The 18,093-nt window shown below is 44.7% G+C and overlaps 3 protein-coding genes across 3 annotated transcripts; 2 read left to right on the top strand and 1 right to left on the bottom strand.

Annotated features, from left to right (window-relative positions):
• The first annotated feature begins 97 nt into the window (after positions 1-97).
• On the top strand, positions 98-7,811 carry LOC115683782 (ribulose bisphosphate carboxylase/oxygenase activase, chloroplastic). Its single transcript, XM_030608389.2, has 6 exons — positions 98-265; positions 725-1,041; positions 1,169-1,274; positions 6,343-6,428; positions 6,546-7,018; positions 7,293-7,811. Exons 1-6 carry the CDS (start codon positions 227-229, stop codon positions 7,577-7,579), a joined length of 1,308 nt encoding a protein of 435 aa, XP_030464249.2. The 5' UTR covers positions 98-226; the 3' UTR covers positions 7,580-7,811.
• A 78-nt stretch (positions 7,812-7,889) lies between these two features.
• LOC115683784 (uncharacterized) lies at positions 7,890-10,268 on the bottom strand. Its single transcript, XM_030608391.2, has 4 exons — positions 9,843-10,268; positions 9,440-9,697; positions 8,490-9,188; positions 7,890-8,134 (listed from the first exon to the last, which is right to left on the bottom strand). Exons 1-4 carry the CDS (start codon positions 9,937-9,939, stop codon positions 8,091-8,093), a joined length of 1,098 nt encoding a protein of 365 aa, XP_030464251.1. The 5' UTR covers positions 9,940-10,268; the 3' UTR covers positions 7,890-8,090.
• A 1,006-nt stretch (positions 10,269-11,274) lies between these two features.
• LOC115683780 (protein TOC75-3, chloroplastic) lies at positions 11,275-15,483 on the top strand. Its single transcript, XM_056309724.1, has 7 exons — positions 11,275-12,565; positions 12,865-13,086; positions 13,170-13,277; positions 13,375-13,566; positions 13,666-13,914; positions 14,626-14,880; positions 14,985-15,483. Exons 1-7 carry the CDS (start codon positions 11,369-11,371, stop codon positions 15,222-15,224), a joined length of 2,463 nt encoding a protein of 820 aa, XP_056165699.1. The 5' UTR covers positions 11,275-11,368; the 3' UTR covers positions 15,225-15,483.
• Positions 15,484-18,093: the final 2,610 nt, after the last annotated feature.

Below are 18,093 nucleotides of genomic sequence, written 5' to 3'. Positions count from 1 at the left end.
ATGGCAAACGGTGGCCTCGAGTTGGTGCCACGTGTCGGCCGAGCGATCCGGATGGTCTGGCCACTGAGTGCTTATAAAACCCCGCCGGTCCTCTTATTTCTCTGCGCTTAGGGGCATGTTCGCTTGTTCAAACCAAGTCACACAGACACACTACACACACAAGCTTCAAGCACTTGTCTAAGTAAGTAGCTTGTCGTTTGATCAAGTCCCAAGTAGACATTAGCCCATGGCTGCCACAGTTTCAACCGTTGGAACTGTTAACCCGGTAATTTCCCGCCATTTTTCCAACTCGATGATCTCGTAATTTTGTGTCGATTCTGGAAGCAAGTGGGTGTGTGTGCTTATAATGTTCGACAGTTTACACTATGCTGTCACTAAGAAAGTGACTATATGCTATTTTCATTCATGCATTGGTTTGAAGTTCACCTTTTTTATTTCCGTGGGAAGTTCGAAATTTTCCTGTAGCTTATGGAGGGGTCATGCACGAGATCAAGTGTACTTGATCATGTTCTTGATTTTGCCTTTCGGGTTTTCTAGATTTTGGAAGATTGAACTAAAACTTGTACTTGATTTCTGTTCTTCACCCATTCAGGTAATGGGTCAAAACTAAAAACCATGCTTCTCTAAACGTTCCAACCACGTTCATTTTAGTTTGTTTACATACTGTTTAACGCTTTAATCACAATGACTGCATGCTCATCAAAAGAATCTTGTGTTGATCCAGTTGAGCTTGAACAACTCGAGCTCTGGAGGCTCAGTCCCCAGTTCGGTCTTCATGGGAAGCAGCCTAAAGAAGGTGAACTCCAGATTCGCCTCCCTGAAGGTTTCATCCAGAAGCTTCAAGGTTGTCGCTGAAGTTGATGAGGATCAGCAGACCAACAAGGACAAATGGAGAGGCCTTGCCTTCGATACTTCTGATGACCAACAGGACATCACCAGAGGAAAGGGGATGGTTGATTCGCTCTTCCAGGCTCCCATGGGGACCGGAACTCATTATGCCGTCATGAGCTCATACGAATACCTTAGTACTGGCCTTCGCCAGTAAGTGTAAACATATTGACCAGTAAGTGTAAACATATTGATCATCCGAGACAAGTGCTTGCGATTTCCTATTACGAGATGGTCGATGTGACTAGTGCTCATACTGCAAATTCGTCTTGTGTTTCAGATACAACCTGGACAACAACATGGATGGTTTCTACATTGCTCCTGCTTTCATGGACAAGCTTGTAGTTCACATCACCAAGAACTTCATGACCCTGCCTAACATCAAGGTGAGTAGCTGAACTTCCCGATTCTGATGAGGCCGAGGAGTAATTTGCTTTTCGATGTTTGATCTTGTTAAAGGGTAGTTTAGTCTTTTCATTGTTAGTGAGCCCTAATACTCGCACTATATATATTGATGTAATCCGTAATTATAATATAGATTGAACTTTTTCCTTTTCACATGGTATCAGAGCGGGTTTTTAACCCTAGTTGAAGAAGCGACGACTCGCCGCCATCGACCCCTTGCCGGAATAGCTTGCCTGTCTCTTCCTCTCGTGCATCGCCTCTCTCGCGTCTTCCTCGCGCGGGTCGCGCACCCTCTTTGCGCGAGTCCCGCCTCATGCTAGGTCGCATCAAAACTGTCGTACTTGATATGCACATCCAATGGTAAAGTTCTCTTTCTTGCATTAGAGTGTATTGTTTGTGTTAATTGTGATCCAAGGCCGTAGGAATTGACTTGGTAGTCAATGGGGAGAGAGAGCAGATTCTGAATTGAAGCTGATTTTGGAAATTGGAGAAGGAATCGAAGTTGCTTTTGGGAAAATAGGCAGATTTCGAATTCTCGAGGAAAATTCATGGGCGTTGTTGTCTTCTGCAATTCGTAGGGAATTCTCGAGGCAAATTCGTTGGCATTGTTCCGTTTTGTTGGTGGAGTTCTGTTCAGTTGTTTTTAGATTAAATGGGAAACTTCGTGATTTTGGAAAAAGAGTCAGACAAAGGTTGTCACTAGACCCCGAAATACACGCACTAACCTTTAAATCTCTCTGGCCCTTCGAACATCGACATGCTATCAAGCTCTTTCTTTGTCCTGAGTGAATATGGTGCAGACGTGCAACAGTCGGCTAGGATCTCTTCCTGACATGCATCTGCGAATTTGATGGTCTGGTGTATTAGTGCCCCACTCATGCACAGCCACATATATATGATAGTGTTTTCAATTTTCCACTAAATTTTCGCATGGCTAGAAACCCCGAATCAAATATGAGTATGGATACCAGTCTTACTAATCAAGTTGAGTTCTGTCAAGCTAGATGGGACCAATTACCCTTCTTGGTCTATGGCGGTTGAGACGTATTTGTTGGCTACCAAGCGTTAAGTTATCCGACTTCACCTCCACCTTCGGATAAAGCAAAGCGGATGATTGGCGCTCGGCGATGCTGCCATTCGGACATTATTGTGGAATACTATGGATTCCAAGATTAGTCCTCGTTATGCGATGTACATCACCAAAGCCATTTGGGACAAGTGTGCTCTTATGTTTTCGGAAGAGATAACATGACCCGTGTTTGTGATGTCTGGGAGGAGTTATTTGATCTACTTGCAGGGGATATGTCTATACCCGATTACTATTCAAGGTTTACCACTCTTTGCGAGAGACTAGACACTTATTTCTGGTTTTTCTCCGGTCGTGGCCGAGATGGTGGTAGAGTACCGGAAGTTCACGTTATTGCAACCATTGTCAACGAGCTGGCCATACCGAGAATTATTGCTACACTCTACATCCCGAACTTCGTCCACAAGCCGCTTATGCTGATGTAGGTGAGTCTCCAAAGCAAAAGGTTCCCGATCACCACGAAACCGCCTAACACCATTATGTTGTCTCGTGCCGAGTATGAGTCCTTAGTACGTTCCCACCAGGTGGAGGATTCCTCGCCTCCTACTCTACTTTGGCACGTACTTCTTCAGTAGTTCGTCTTGTTTACTCTCTTCCGCGCCACTTCATGGGTCGTAGACTCAGTGCTACAAATCATATGACCGGTAATTCTAACTTATTATCCGGTATCACCTCTATGTCACTTAGTTCTCGTTACACTTGCCGATGGTTCACAATCCCACATTACCGGCCAAGGGAATGTAACCTTGGGTCCCTCTCTTTCTTTTCATCCGTTTACCATTTACCAACTTTTCCATATAACTTGCTTTCCGTTAGTTCCCTTACCAAAGATTTGAATTGCTCTGTGACATTTACCTCCACCGGTTGTGTCTTTCAGATCTCGAGGACCTGGACGGATGATTGGTGGAGGGCATGAGTCCAATGGGCTGTACTACCTAAACAAAGATCTTATTGCTTCCAAAAGAGTACCACTATTCGAAGAGTACCGCCTCGACTTCTTTAAGATGCATTGTCGTATGGGTCATCCACCGCCCGACATACTTCGTCATTTTTCTAATGTTTCATCGTTTAGAGTCCTATCCAGTGTGATGCTTGTCAATTTGGCAAACATCATCGAGTATCTTTCCCTTCCCGTGTCCGTAGTCGTGTGTCAAGTCCTTTTGAGTTGGTCCATTCGATGTTTGGGGACCATGTCGTGTCGTTGATATATCCGGTTATAAGTATTTTGTTACATTCGTAGATGATTATTCTCGTGTAACATGGTTATATTTAATAAAAGATCGAACTCAAGTTTTTTCTAGTTTTCGTATGTTTTACTTTGAAATTCTCAATCAGTATCATGTTTCGTTAAATGTTTGCGCTCCGATAATGCCAAAGAATATATGGTCTGTTTCCTCCGGTTTTCAACCATTTCTTACATCTCATGGAATTCTCGCATCGACCTCTTGTCCCTATACTCCCCAGCGAATGGGGTGGCGAACGAAAAATCGCCATCTCTTGGATGTTGCTCGCTGTCTACTTTTTCATATGAACCTCCCAAAATGTTCGGGGGCATGCTATTCTTACATCATGCTATCTCATAAATCGTCTCCCATCCTCTCGTGCTTCGTGGAGGGATACCTTTCTCTACTCTCCATCCCGTGAGTCCACTTTTTCTTTACCGCTACGTGTGTTTGGTTGTGTTTGTTTTGTGCATCATCTTGCTCCCGGTCATGATAAGCTCGATCCACGGGCTGACACAAGTGTGTATTTCTTGGATACTCTCGAACTCGAAAAGGGTACAAGTGTTATAATCCGGTTAGTCGGCGGTTGTATGTCTCGGCAGATGTAACCTTTTTTGAGGATCAATCATATTACTCTTCTTCTACTCAACCGATGTCTCCTTATGAAGATACATTGTCCTCGGACATAGTCCCCCTACCACCTATCCCCTTGTCTAGCATACCTAGAACGTCGCCAGATTTTCGCCTTGCCGACAAGACTTATCAACGGCGTCGCATCTTCAACGTGAGGTAGTACACATCGCCCGCCTTGGATATGCATGATTCTCCACCAATTTATGCCTCGGCCTCCGATCCGCCGTTTCTTCCGAGCCTAATCCTACTACCGATATTCCTATTGCATTGCGCAAAGGTACGCGTTCTTGTGTTGGTCAACCTAATTCCCGGTTTGCCCCTATACTCGGTTTGTCTTGTCATACACATACTCGTCACCCTCTTTCTCAGGTTTTATCCTACGATTATCTTTCTCCTACATATTCCTCTTTCGTTGCTTCTTTATCTCGAAGTGTCTGTGCCAAGTATCATTGCAGAGGCTCTTGCTCATCCAGGTTGGCGGCTATGGAGGATGAAATGCAAGCGCTACAAAGATAATGGGACATGGCATCTTACACCGTTACCGCCGGCAAACAAAGTTGTAGGGTGTCGTTGGGTTTTCACAAGGAAGTTTCAACCGGATGGTTCTATTGAGCGTCCGAAGGCCCGTTTGGTGCCAAAGGTTACACTCGACTTATGGAATTGATTATGATGACACGTTTTCTCCCGTTGCAAAGATACCTTCCGTTCGTGTTTTCATTTCTCTTGCTGTCCGATATGGCTGGACTCTCCATCGCTTGATGTCAAGAATGCCTTTCTTCATGGCGACTTGGCGAGAGGAGGTATATGGAGCAACCTCCGGGTTTGTTGCTCAGGGGGAGTCTACTAGTGTTTGTCGCCTACGCAAGGCATTATATGGGTTGAAACAGTCTCCTCGTGCTTGGTTTGGTCGTTTCAGATGCGTTATTCGGTTTGGTTTGCGGCGTTGCACTCGTGGATCATTCTGTGTTTAGTTCCACTTCTTCCCGGGGTGTGTTCTCCTAGTTGTGTATGTGGACGATATTATCATCACCGGTAGTGATTCTCTAGGCATACAAAAGTTGAAACAGTTTTTACAGGCAGAGTTCAATACAAAAGATATGGGTTGTCTACGGTATTTCTTGGGCATTGAGGTGGCCTACTCACGTGATGGTATCTCATTATCACAAATAAAATATGTTCGGATATCCTCAGTGAAGTTGGTTTTCGGGAGCTAAGCCTGTCGATACTCCAATGGATCCTAATGTGAAACTTGATGCAGAACATGGGGACCTTCTTCATGACCCCAGTAGGTATCGAAGGTTAGTGGGTAAGCTCAACTATTTAACTGTCACTCGACCAGATATTTCTTTTGCCGTTAGCGTGATTAGTCAATTTATGAGTGCTCCTCGTACTACACATTGGGAGGCAGTGCTACGTGTTGTTAAGTACTTAAAGGGAGCACCAGGTAAAGGGATCCTGTTCAAGAATCATGGACATCTCAATGTTACTGGCTACTCTGATGCTGATTGGGCCGGATGTCCTACTGATAGGAGATCAACTTCTGGCTATTGTGTGTTCTTGGGAGGCAATCTTGTGAGTTGGAAAAGTAAGAAGCAACAGGTAGTGTCTCGATCAAGTGCAGAGGCAGAATATCGGGCCATGGCTCATGTAACTAGTGAGTTGCTTTGGTTGAGGATGTTGTTATCCGAACTTAGCATGCCATCTTCAACTTCCTCAATTCTCGTGTTGTGATAATCAATCGCTATGCATATCGCTTCAAATCCAGTTTTCATGAGCGCACGAAGCACATCGAAGTGGATTGCCATTTTGTGCGAGAAAAGATTCCGAACAAGGACATAACACTTCAATACACACCTGGACCAAGACCAACTTGCCGATCTTTTCACTAAGTCATTGCGGGGTAGTAGAGTGATTACTTTATGTAACAAGTTGGGGCTCTTTGATATTTATGCCCCAACTTGAGGGGGAGTGTTAAAGGGTAGTTTAGTCTTTTCATTGTTAGTGAGCCCTAATACTCGCACTATATATATTGATGTAATCCGTAATTATAATATAGATTGAACTTTTTCCTTTTCACAGATCTTTGTCGTGGTCTTTCCGTTTCAGGTTCCTCTGATTTTGGGTATCTGGGGAGGCAAAGGTCAGGGCAAATCCTTCCCGTGTGAACTTGTCTTTGCCAAGATGGGAATCAAGTGAGTTCTTCATGAACTAATGAGAAGTTTTTGGAAGGATTAAAAGGGAAATCTAACCTATAAAAAGAACACATGCTTATGCTTTTATCATCTAATTGGTTGATCGTGCAATATCAGCCCCATTATGATGAGTGCTGGAGAACTGGAAAGTGGAAACGCTGGTGAGCCCGCAAAATTGATCAGGCAAAGGTATCGTGAGGCGGCCGATATCATCAAGAAGGGCAAGATGTGCTGCCTCTTCATCAATGATCTCGATGCCGGTGCCGGTAGACTTGGTGGGACCACTCAATACACCGTGAACAACCAGATGGTGAACGCTACCCTCATGAACATCGCTGATAACCCGACCAATGTCCTGCTCCCTGGTATGTACAACAAGGAGGAGAACCCCCGAGTCCCCATCATCGTCACTGGTAACGACTTCTCCACATTGTATGCCCCTCTTATCCGTGACGGTCGTATGGAGAAATTCTACTGGGCACCAACTCGCGAAGACCGCATTGGTGTTTGCAAAGGTATCTTTAGGTCCGACAATGTCCCCGACGAAAACATTGTCAAACTCGTCGACAACTTCCCTGGCCAATCTATTGGTAAGTATAAACATAGAATTTTCTGTTGGCAATTGTTCTCTCCAAATTTTCCAAAGGGGATCATGTTTCAAATACCTCTATGAATGATTGTAATAATTGCAATTAATACGGTGGTTATGGATAAAATCTCCTTTGAGAATGCGGGAGTTCAAAAATGGAATCCAAAAACCAACTTGAGAATCAATGTAAATCGAGTGAGAAAGTTTTAGTAGAATTCCAACAACCATTTTGAGGAGATGTCGTCATTCATGAGCTTGCTTGCTCCTGCTTGCAGACTTCTTTGGTGCCCTGCGTGCTCGTGTCTACGATGATGAAGTGAGGAAGTGGATCTCCGGTGTTGGAGTTGAGAGCGTTGGAAAGAAGCTCGTGAACTCGAAGGAGGGTCCCCCGACTTTCGAGCAGCCCAAGATGACCCTTGAGAAGCTCCTTGAGTACGGAGGCATGCTTGTGCAGGAACAGGAGAATGTGAAGAGAGTCCAGTTGGCTGACAAGTACTTGAGCGATGCTGCTCTCGGTGATGCCAACAAGGATGCCATCGAGAGTGGAACCTTCTTCAACTAGAATGCTCGCTCTGGAAGTTTGATGGTTTGGTGTGTTCATCTGTTAGTGGTAGTAAAATGAGGAGTCGTAAGCTCATAGTAATGAATGCAAGCAAGCAACGGATTCCTTTCTCATGATAAGACTTCGTTGCAACTGCCAGAATTGAGAGCTGTAGTTGCAATCACCGAGACATACTGTCTTTGTTGTTTCTTGTTTGTACTATATCAAAAAAGTTTTGTTGATGTTTGGCCAATCCTTTCAGTCTCGCACTTGCTTCAATGTTTGCAGAGAACAAAAGCACAACCTAATGCTGATCCTAGTGAAGTCAATATGCTGAATAGTAGTCGGTTGTAATTTACAGTAAAATATCCTTTTTATTTCTTGTACATACTACATATTTCGCTGCAGAAAACGATTGCTGCACTGATACAACATAATTAACATTTGTTAATCCACAATATACATGACAAATCGAGAAAAACAAAATTCTATTATCGACAGCGGAGGGGATGTCCGTTCCACTTTCAGTCTTTCAGTTGGTTTGGAGTATTCTCCCATAATTCTCTTCTTCCATGGCTACAATGCAAGAGAAAGCACGCAGTAAGATTCGCAGAAGATAGAAGCCTTGGGACAATGCTCAATGCAGTTGTACACATGGATTCTCATGGTTACTCTAATTTCCTCAATACTACTGTGACTCGTCTCTATCCACCATTTTCACTACACCCTTCAAAAGGCTAAACAACATACTTTACCAGGGGTTTGCGAAAAAACCTCCCATGAAATTTTACTTCCTGGTCTACTAGAATGGTTTGTCCTTGTTCTCGGTCTCTGATTTGCAGTTGCTAATCAACTAAAACTAGTGCATTTATTTGTTTTAATCTCAGAAAGAATGTTACAATTGGCATGGAATGGAAAAATCGGAATTTACCTGCATAGGCATTGGTTGATACCGGGATATGCGTAGAAGAATTTGTAGCAGAATGAAAAGCAGTAGTGGACGATGCCTCTTGGTTTCGAAGCAAATTACTGACGGCCTCCCTGACCTTCTCAACCACACCTGCATCAGCAGGACCTTTCCGAGGACTTATTGCCTCGGATATCACTTGAGACAGTGCCCTGTCATCTTCCCCGGGTTCAAACTTTTGCATTATATATTCCTTCACCGACACTCCCTTATCCAACTTCTGCTCGGCAGGAGTATCCCGCTCGTGCCCGCTAACGGCAGTTTTAGCAGGCCCGCCAGCTGCCAAACCTGCTGCCGGAGAACCGACCGAAAGGTTCTGGATCTTTGAAGCAACAGCATGAGTTGCATCTGTCGCATAAGCCGGCGCATTCTGAATCTTTGAAGCGATAACATAAGTTGCATCAGTTGCATAAGCAGGCGCGTTTTGGATTTTGGAAGTGATCGCCAGAGTTGCATCAGAGACCATGGCATATGCCGGTGCCAGTTTCTCCGTCATGGTTTCAGTCATTGTCTTGTTAGGACTTAGAGGGTTTCCTTTACTGAGTTCGGTTTCATGATTGATACTGTTTGGCAAAAGATGCTTCTCCGATATGACCGGGTTTGCTCTCGGATGCTGCCTCGCATTCTCCTTGCAGTCTTCAGGTGCCAGCTCCGACTCATACACTGAAAAGCGAAAAACAGAAAATGATTCCTCAAAGCTTTATATCTCCAGGGTCACATTTCTAACGATTTGATTCCAACTAGAAGATTATTCCTTGGGAAACTCCATGCTTACGCCGAGCTCGGTACAGAATGCTTTCCTTTTTTCCAGAGGAAATTGCAGAAAGAGAAGTCGGGAAGTGATCCAATATCTTCTCTGTATAGACTTTTCGGTACTACTAAACAGTAGAGCATGAAAAAGGGGATGACATTACTTGGGGCTCCGAGGTATTCAGCGTCTTCTTCAGCATCATCTTCATCCAGGCTGACCCCCCACGACGGTGTGGTGTTACCATCATCGGCATTTCTTTTCTTGCCGAGGCCGAGGCGCCATCTTCTAGCCCTTTCTTTCACTTTGGCAAGAACAGACTTCTTGTTGTTGGGGTACGTGTGGAAGTGGTCGTCTTCCAGATCGTGGCCCCTCATAAACGTCGGGGAGCTCGAGGACCACCTGGAACTTTCGCCTGGTCCGTCTGCGATGCAGTTAGAATACAAAGAGCATGTGACTCACATGGCCATTGGGCATCGGTGTTTAATCATACCAACAAGAATGAACCAGAACGAGCGACGATTGAGGAATGCCAATGCGCCGTAGGTGTTTCAGTGTCCATCTCATACCATAAAGGAGCTGCTCGACCGTCGGGGTGGTCGGGGTTCGAGGACTCGGGGAGTTGCTGTTGCTGTATCTCTGCCTCCCATCGAATCGCTGAGCCATCTAGTTTCACCGGACTATTCGACAGATCTCAAAACAATCCCTTGACGTGCTTTCTGTTTCTCTGCGGCCTTCCCTTCTTCAAGATCACTTTCAAGAGGCCATCATCCCAAAGGGTCCCAGAGCTTTAACAAACTGGGGAGCGACGGTCGCGCATCGTTTTGCGGGGCGAAAGCGCGGACGAAGGAATGCGGGAGATCAGTACCATCGGATTGGAAGGGACTATATAAAGCTTGTGGGCGTATGAGATTACACTTGTCCGAAAAGAAATGGGAGAATATTCGTGCATGGCACAAGCAATTCAGATGCCTTAAAATCCCATATCCTCGGAACCCAACAGCCAGCTGTTTTTATCCCTGAACAGCCGCTGATGATCTGGAGATACAAGCGCAAAGCCGGTGGCTTGTGTTGACCCCTAGGAATCAGGAGAGCATTGTCACGGATAATGTCATTGATTCCTGAAACTCACGGCGTAATTCTTGAACTTTAAATTCGTTTAACGTGGACCCTGAACTTTAGCTCGATGTCCAATGTGGTCCGTGAACTTTTAATTCGTTCGATGTGAAAGCCTGGACTTCTGGTACAGGTTTAATTTAGTCCCCATACTGTGTGAAAATTTTCAATATTACCTTTCCATTAATTCAAGTTCAGGGATAATATTGAACATTTTCATACAATTCAGAGATTAAATTAAACATGAAACAAAAGTTCGGGGACCACATTGATACACATTAGGCTAAAGTTTAGAATAGGGAAACTGACACAAATAGTTGTTGAAGTTTGGCCCAATGTACAATGTGGTTCATGAGCTTTTTATTTTATTCAATATAATCCATAAACCGTAACCCAATATGCAACGTGATCCTTGAATTTTCAATTTGTTCAGTGTGATTATTAGACTTTTGGAAAATGTTCAGTTTGGTCCTTGTACTAAGTAAAACTATTTAATATTGTCCCTGAACTTGAATCAATGGAAAGACAACATTGAATATTTCTGTATAGTTTAGGGACTAAGTTGAACATCTACCAAAACTCCATGGACCCCATGAACAAATTGAAAGTTCAGGGACAACATTGTACATTGAGTTAAATTTCAGGGATCATATTAGATAAATTAAAAATTCACGAATCACGTTACATATCGGGTCAAAGTTTAAATCTGTCATCCTTTTGGGATAAATAATGATTTGATTACATCTGGCTTAGGATAGTCCGCAAAAACCCTCCCGAAAACTCATGAGTTGAAGCCCAAAGAAAACAAAAAGCCCAACAACACCAAACGCTCCCCGAAGTGTAGTTCTTCTCCTTCTACTGCAACAAACAAAGCGCAAAAACCCTCTCTCTCTTCTCTCTCCCTCCTTATCCGTCCTCCTCCTCCTCCTCCGCCTGCTCCTCCGTCGTCGTCTTCGAGGCCGAGAGGAGGGAAGCCGCCATGCCCGCATTCGCCGCTTCCGGCCACCTCCTCAACCCGACCCTCACCCACTCCCTCTCCTCCCGCCGCAAATTCCGCTCTTCCTCCTCCCAAAACCCTAAACCCCTCCCTTCCCTCAAATGCCACCCCTCCTCCTCCTCCCCTGCTTCCGACCCTCCCGCCTCCGATTCCCGCTCCGTCAAATCCCTCAGCCCTAGCCCTAGCCCTAGCCCTAGCCCCCTCCTCGATTCCTTCCCCAGGCCCCTCGCCTCCGCTGCCGCCGCCGCGGCCGCCTCCTTCGCCATTCTCCTCCGCTTCTCCCCCATCGGCGGCGGCGGCGGCGGCGGCAACGGGTTCGGCGGCGGTGGAGGTGGCGGCGGCGGCGGTGATGGAAGCGGCGGCGGCGGTTTCTGGGGGCGGCTGTTCTCTGCCCCGGCCGCGATTGCCGACGAGCAGCAGAATCAGGAGTGGGACTCCCACGGCTTGCCTGCCAACATTGTGGTCCAGCTCAACAAGCTCAGCGGCTTCAAGAAGTACAAGCTCTCGGAGATCTTGTTCTTCGATAGGAGAAGATGGACCACCGTGGGAACCGAGGATTCGTTCTTCGAGATGGTCTCCCTGAGGCCTGGCGGCATCTACACTAAAGCGCAGCTGCAGAAGGAGCTGGAGACTTTGGCCACTTGTGGGATGTTTGAAAAAGTTGACATGGAAGGGAAGACCAAGGCGGATGGGACCTTGAGTTTGACCATTTCTTTTACCGAGAGCACATGGCAATCTGCTGATAAGTTTAGGTGCATCAATGTGGGGCTGATGCCGCAGTCCAAACCGATCGAGATGGACCCGGATATGACCGATAAGGAGAAGTTGGAGTACTACAGGAGCCAAGAGAAGGATTATAGGAGGAGAATCGACAGGGCCAGGCCGTGTATGTTGCCGATGCTGGTGCATAGGGAGATTCTGCAGATGTTGAGAGATCAGGGTAAGGTGAGCGCTCGTCTGCTGCAGAAGATTAGGGATAGAGTGCAGAAATGGTACCATGATGAAGGCTATGCGTGTGCTCAAGTGGTTAACTTTGGGAATTTGAATACCAAGGAGGTGGTTTGTGAGGTTGTGGAAGGAGATATCACTCAGCTTGTGATCCAGTTCCAAGATAAGCTGGGCAATGTGGTTGAAGGGAATACCCAGAATCCTGTCATTAGAAGGGAGTTGCCTAAGCAGGTATATCCCACATGTGATGTGTTTGTGAGCTTTAATCTCTTTTTTCTCTTTTTAACTTTTGATGCTGCCAATGTGAATACTGAAGTCTTAGAGCACTGAAACTTGTGATAAGAATGGTTATGTGTAGTTGATCTTCTATTTACGGCCAATTATCCCAGTCTGATTAAGATTTCCAAGTGCTTCACCTTCTGACGATTGTAGCTTGTTGTTTCTAGTTGTTACACATCTCTAAGCCCGGTTATAATGTTCTCTGAGGGTTTGTCTCTCATGATTGCTTTTATGTTTGAACAATTTTACAGCTTCGCCAAAGCCATGTTTTCAACATAGAAGCGGGAAAACAAGCGCTTAGAAACATCAATTCTCTAGCTCTATTTTCGAATATCGAAGTAAACCCTCGTCCTGATGAGAAGAATGAAGGGGGCATCATCGTAGAGATTAAGCTTAAAGAACTAGAGCAAAAGCAGGCTGAAGTCAGCACCGAGTGGAGCATTGTACCTGGTCGAGGAGGTCGTCCCACATTGGTACGATCCTGTACAGTTTGACATCATTCATGATAATATTTTTTTTTTATTAGATCTTCACTTTTTCTTCATTGCTTGTTTAGGCTTCGCTCCAGCCCGGTGGAACTGTTTCTTTTGAGCATAGAAATATCAAGGGCCTCAACAGGTCAATTCTTGGTTCAGTAACAACCAGCAACTTCTTAAATCCTCAGGTAGTTTTTGCATTGATAATTCCCTTTACTTGATTACAACCCTTGGATTGTCGAAGTATTGTTGATTCTATTATCTTTGGGGCAATCCCTACCGTAGGATGATCTCGCTTTCAAGCTTGAGTATGTGCACCCATATCTGGATGGAGTGACTAATCCACGCAATCGAACCCTCCGTGCCAGCTGCTTTAACAGCCGGAAGTTGAGTCCTGTGTTCACCGGTGGTCCTGGAGTGGATGAAGTCCCCCCTATATGGGTCGATCGTGCTGGCCTTAAGGCCAACATTACTGAGGTGACTTAATATGTCCAGTCCACTGATTATATCAGGCATTTGGCATCAGTTTAAGTTTTGTAAAATTTAAGTCATCCTGATAATCCTGAGTATCATCAGAATTTCACTCGGCAAAGCAAATTCACTTATGGACTCGTGATGGAAGAAGTAACAACTCGGGATGAAAGCAGTCATATCTCCCCGAATGGCCAAAGAATCTTGCCAAGTGGAGGAATCAGTGCAGATGGACCTCCAACAACCCTTAGTGGAACTGGTATTGACAGATTGGCATTCTTACAGGCAAATATCACACGTGACAACACAAAGTATGTTAATGGAGCTATTGTTGGCCAAAGGAATGTATTTCAGGTGTGTCATGGTTCACCACATTTATCAATACTCCTGGAAGAATGATGTCTTTTCAGCAAGCATTCTTATCAGATGTTTGCGTTATTTTTTAAGTAAGTTAAATGCTGGGAAACAATCTTGTTAAATGACGCTGAAGACAGGATGCATGCTATATAGCCTCTTATAGGATGAAGTGAGGATCAGGAAAAATACCAAGAGTCTGCTGGATGTTCTCTATGGGGAGGTGACTCGAACTTTATAAGACTAATAGCACTGCAGAATGAGTTCTCTGTTGCTCAATGTGTTATGCCTAGGACTTCTGCGCAGTTTGCGTTTCCATTCATTAATCTTGAGATGCTTAACTATTTTGTCATGTTGATTATGTTTCCATGTTTTCCTGTTTAAAATTTATGTCGTCCATCGAATGAGAGGGTTATATCTTACAGTTCTTTAAGTGCATGTGTTACTGCCTCCGCGCTCATTACACTGTTTAGAACTTCTTCTGGGGTTTGATGGAGATGGATGAAATTCTCTTGTTTGCTCGAGGGTCATGTATAAGCTGCTGAAGAGCTGCATCATTGGCGCTTGTCCCTCTTTTCATTTAGCCTTAGACCGGTTGTTGTAACAGCTCAAATTTCAAAGTTACTGTTTTGTCTGACCGACTTCATGTTTAAGATGTTGATCTTACGCCAACATAATGGTTTTTTTTTTTTGTCTATGACAAACTTGCAGCTGGATCAAGGTCTTGGAGTTGGCAGCAATTTCCCATTCTTCAATCGCCATCAGCTAACATGTACAGGATTTATTCAGTTGAAACAAGTGGAGGAAGGTGCTGGTAAGCCGCCACCACCTGTTCTAGTTCTACATGGCCATTACGGCGGTTGTGTGGGAGACCTTGCAAGCTATGATGCATTCACTCTTGGTGGGCCATACTCCGTTAGAGGTTACAACATGGGCGAGCTAGGTGCAGCAAGAAATATCCTCGAGGTAGGAATTCATAGCGTAACCTTTCTTTTTCCGTGTGCTATGTAATGCGAAATCATGAGAGCTTTTGATGGAATGAACAAGTAACTGTAGTTCGATTTACGCAGCTTGCAGCTGAGCTACGGATACCAGTGAAGAATACACACATGTATGTATTTGCAGAACATGGCAATGATTTGGGAAGTTCGAAACTTGTCAAAGGGAATCCAACAGAGGTCTACAGGCGTATGGGTCATGGCTCATCCTATGGGCTCGGTGCTAAGTTTGGTCTAGTACGTGCAGAATATGCTGTCGATCATAATTCGGGCACCGGGTCCTTATTCCTCCGGTTTGGAGAGAGGTTTTGATATGTTTTGACCATTGTTGTCTTGCATATTATTTTGGACGCCGAGTTGTTCAGAAAATGACAGAGGATCAGTTGTTTCCATCCCGCGAGATCTTTTTAAGGTGGTTAGGAACCAGATATAGTTTTTGCTTGAGTCCGTGCTTATTCCTTTTCAATTAGCGGTGGAAGCTTTAGTCTGTAGCGATACATTGTCATGAATGGACTAAATTCAAGACATGTAATAATCAATGGATGCATCACGTCCCTCGTCTCTTTGCATACTTCCGCAGGTGAACTCTGATTTTACTCGCCCAGCTTCATTTATGCAGGCCTCCTTCTTACCGTTGCCATTGGTACGATGTTGGTGCCCGATGGCGATCTCAAGATTCTTACCAACGCGAAGACAACCGTTTGTACATTTTCAGCATTACTTTTTTTCGGTCTGTTCTCTGCTTTAGACAGAAAAAAGGCCGAAAAGAGGGAAATAATTAGGAAGTGATCAGATCGACTTGGCTGGTAGGAAGTTACAGATAGTAAATTAAAAAGCAAGATAATTTGTGGATATAATTTTTGGATTAATTCATCTGTCGTCTCAGGTTGCGTTCGTTTGCCCCATCATATTGATAAGCCTTTAAAGAATTGCAGGTTATGTCTACATTATGCTGCTTTTTTTATGGTTCCTTTCTGATAATCGCTGGATGCTCATGTCCATAGCTCAAATATTCTGGAAACTCGTGTCAACGTGTTCCTGTGTCTTCAAGATTATTAAATTCTGAACGGAGAGACTAACGGCGCGAATGACAACTATTCTGTTTCAGAAATTAATTTCTGGCTAGAAATAAATTTTTTTATTTATATTTTATGGACGAGTTTCTGAGCAAAAATACGTGTTCAACAACGACACAAAAATGCTATTCCCAAAATAAAAATTTGTTTGATAACGGCATAAAATTTCTCTCTTGGACGACCGGCGGGTGGGCGGCGGACGATGAGAGGTGGCGGCGGACGGCGGCGCAGCTAATGCGAAGGACAGCAACAAGAGGTGGCCGATGTCGAGCAACGGCAGGAGGCAGGCGACAGCCGGCGGTGGGAGGCGGGTGGTGGCTAGAATAGGGCGACGGGAGGTGGCGGCTGACAGTGGGAGGCGGGCGGGCGGCAGCCCATGGCGGTTGGCGGCGGGGGACGAAGGCTGGAGGCGGCGAACGACAGGCGATGACGGCGGGAGGCGAGCAGCAGCCCACTGCGGTCAATGGTAGAGGACGACGACCGGCGAATGGTGGGAGGCAACAAACAAGAGGTGGCCGGCGGCAGGAGGCGGCCCACAACAGTCGGCAGTGGAGGACGACGGCCGGCGGATGGTCGAAGGTGGCGAACAGCAAGTGGGTGGTGACGGGAGACGGCCGATGGCGGGAGGTAAGCGGCAGCCCACGGCGGTCGGTGGCAGGGGACGACGGCCGGCGCATGGCGGGAGGCTGGTGGCGGCGAGAGGAGGGCGACGGCGGGAGGCGGCGGCCGGTAGACGATGCAAGGCGGCGGACGGCGAGTGGACGATCGGCTAGTAGCGAGGGCGAGCGATTAGAAGAATTTTTATTTCTCATTTTTTTTCAGAAATAGAAAAGTACAAAATTTTTACTTTTTATTTCTGTTCCAAATCTATTTCTGAAATGAAAATTTGTTCCAAAAATAGAAAAATGAAATTGCATTATCAAACAAATTTCTGTTCCAAATTTGTTCTCAGGAACAGAAAAATAGAAAAATAGAGAAACAGAATTGTTATTATTCGCAACCTAATGTACCATTCACCGAGAGTGCTGATGTGATAAAACTATGACGTTCTCACTAGAGATTTTCTCTGGTTCCAGTCAGCCAAATGAAAGATCCGATCTAAAGATTCAAACAGGCATGAAGCTTCTTTATGGCCAAAGAAAAATTATAAGGCTCCGTTCGTTTCACAGAAAATGTGACATTTTTAAAAAATATTTTTCCGGAAGTAATTTTTCAGGAAAATGACAATATTTTTCGGTGTTCGGCTAAAATGTGAAAAAGACCAGAAAAATATATTCCGCTGTTCAACAAGGAAAATATTTTCCAGACTTCACCACCTGGGCATGCACTTGCCTGTAAGGCCACAAGGCAAACTTGCTTGGCATCTCTGTTCCCTCACCATCGCCAAACATCCATCCCTTCCTCACTGGATTTTGAACAACTCTTGCAAAGCTGCAATCTTGAACAAATGATCTTGATAGTATACGATTTCAACAATTATGCATAAATAGGAAAGATATCATAACACTATCAATTTTACCAAAATGAGGTATTGGACATTCTTCATAAGCCAAAATTTCATTAGCTAGAAATGAGGAAAGGAGAAAGTTCACAACTTTAGAGTCAATAAACAACATAGAATCACTTCAGAACAAAGGTTAAGCATTTTTTAAGTTGAAATGCAAAGTCCACACTGAAATCACTAGTCATAGAAAGGCCAATACAGACCAATCTTACATCATACTTCATCTCTCGGAGTACTAACACTAACAATATAAAAAAAAGAACACATGAGTCCTTGGACAACAAAGCTCTATAAAATATGTCACTGTTCTCCTTTGGTTATAAATTTATCAATCCACACTTTCTTAAAATTCACACTCTTCACCATGAATGCTTTTCCAATTTTTTTCATGTTCAACTAGGTAGTCAAAAACCGATCCAAGGGAAACTTCATCATATCCATCCACCTTCATCATCTCATTGTACAGTTGAGAGTAATCAATGCCGCTTTGACCCAATGATTTAATCGCCGATGCCATCTCTTCAAGTTGTTTTGAAAATGGAGCATATTTATCATCATTGTCGAAACATCTTCGTTTTTTGTGGGACCTCTTTGCCAAAGG

This window comes from Syzygium oleosum, unplaced genomic scaffold (assembly GCF_021117445.2).
Source record: "Syzygium oleosum isolate NSW1041296 unplaced genomic scaffold, Sole_v2.1 Sole_v2.03, whole genome shotgun sequence".
NCBI lineage: Eukaryota > Viridiplantae > Streptophyta > Magnoliopsida > Myrtales > Myrtaceae > Syzygium > Syzygium oleosum.
The sequence above is the reverse complement of the archived record's forward strand: the minus strand, read 5'-3'. Positions and strand labels throughout refer to the sequence as shown.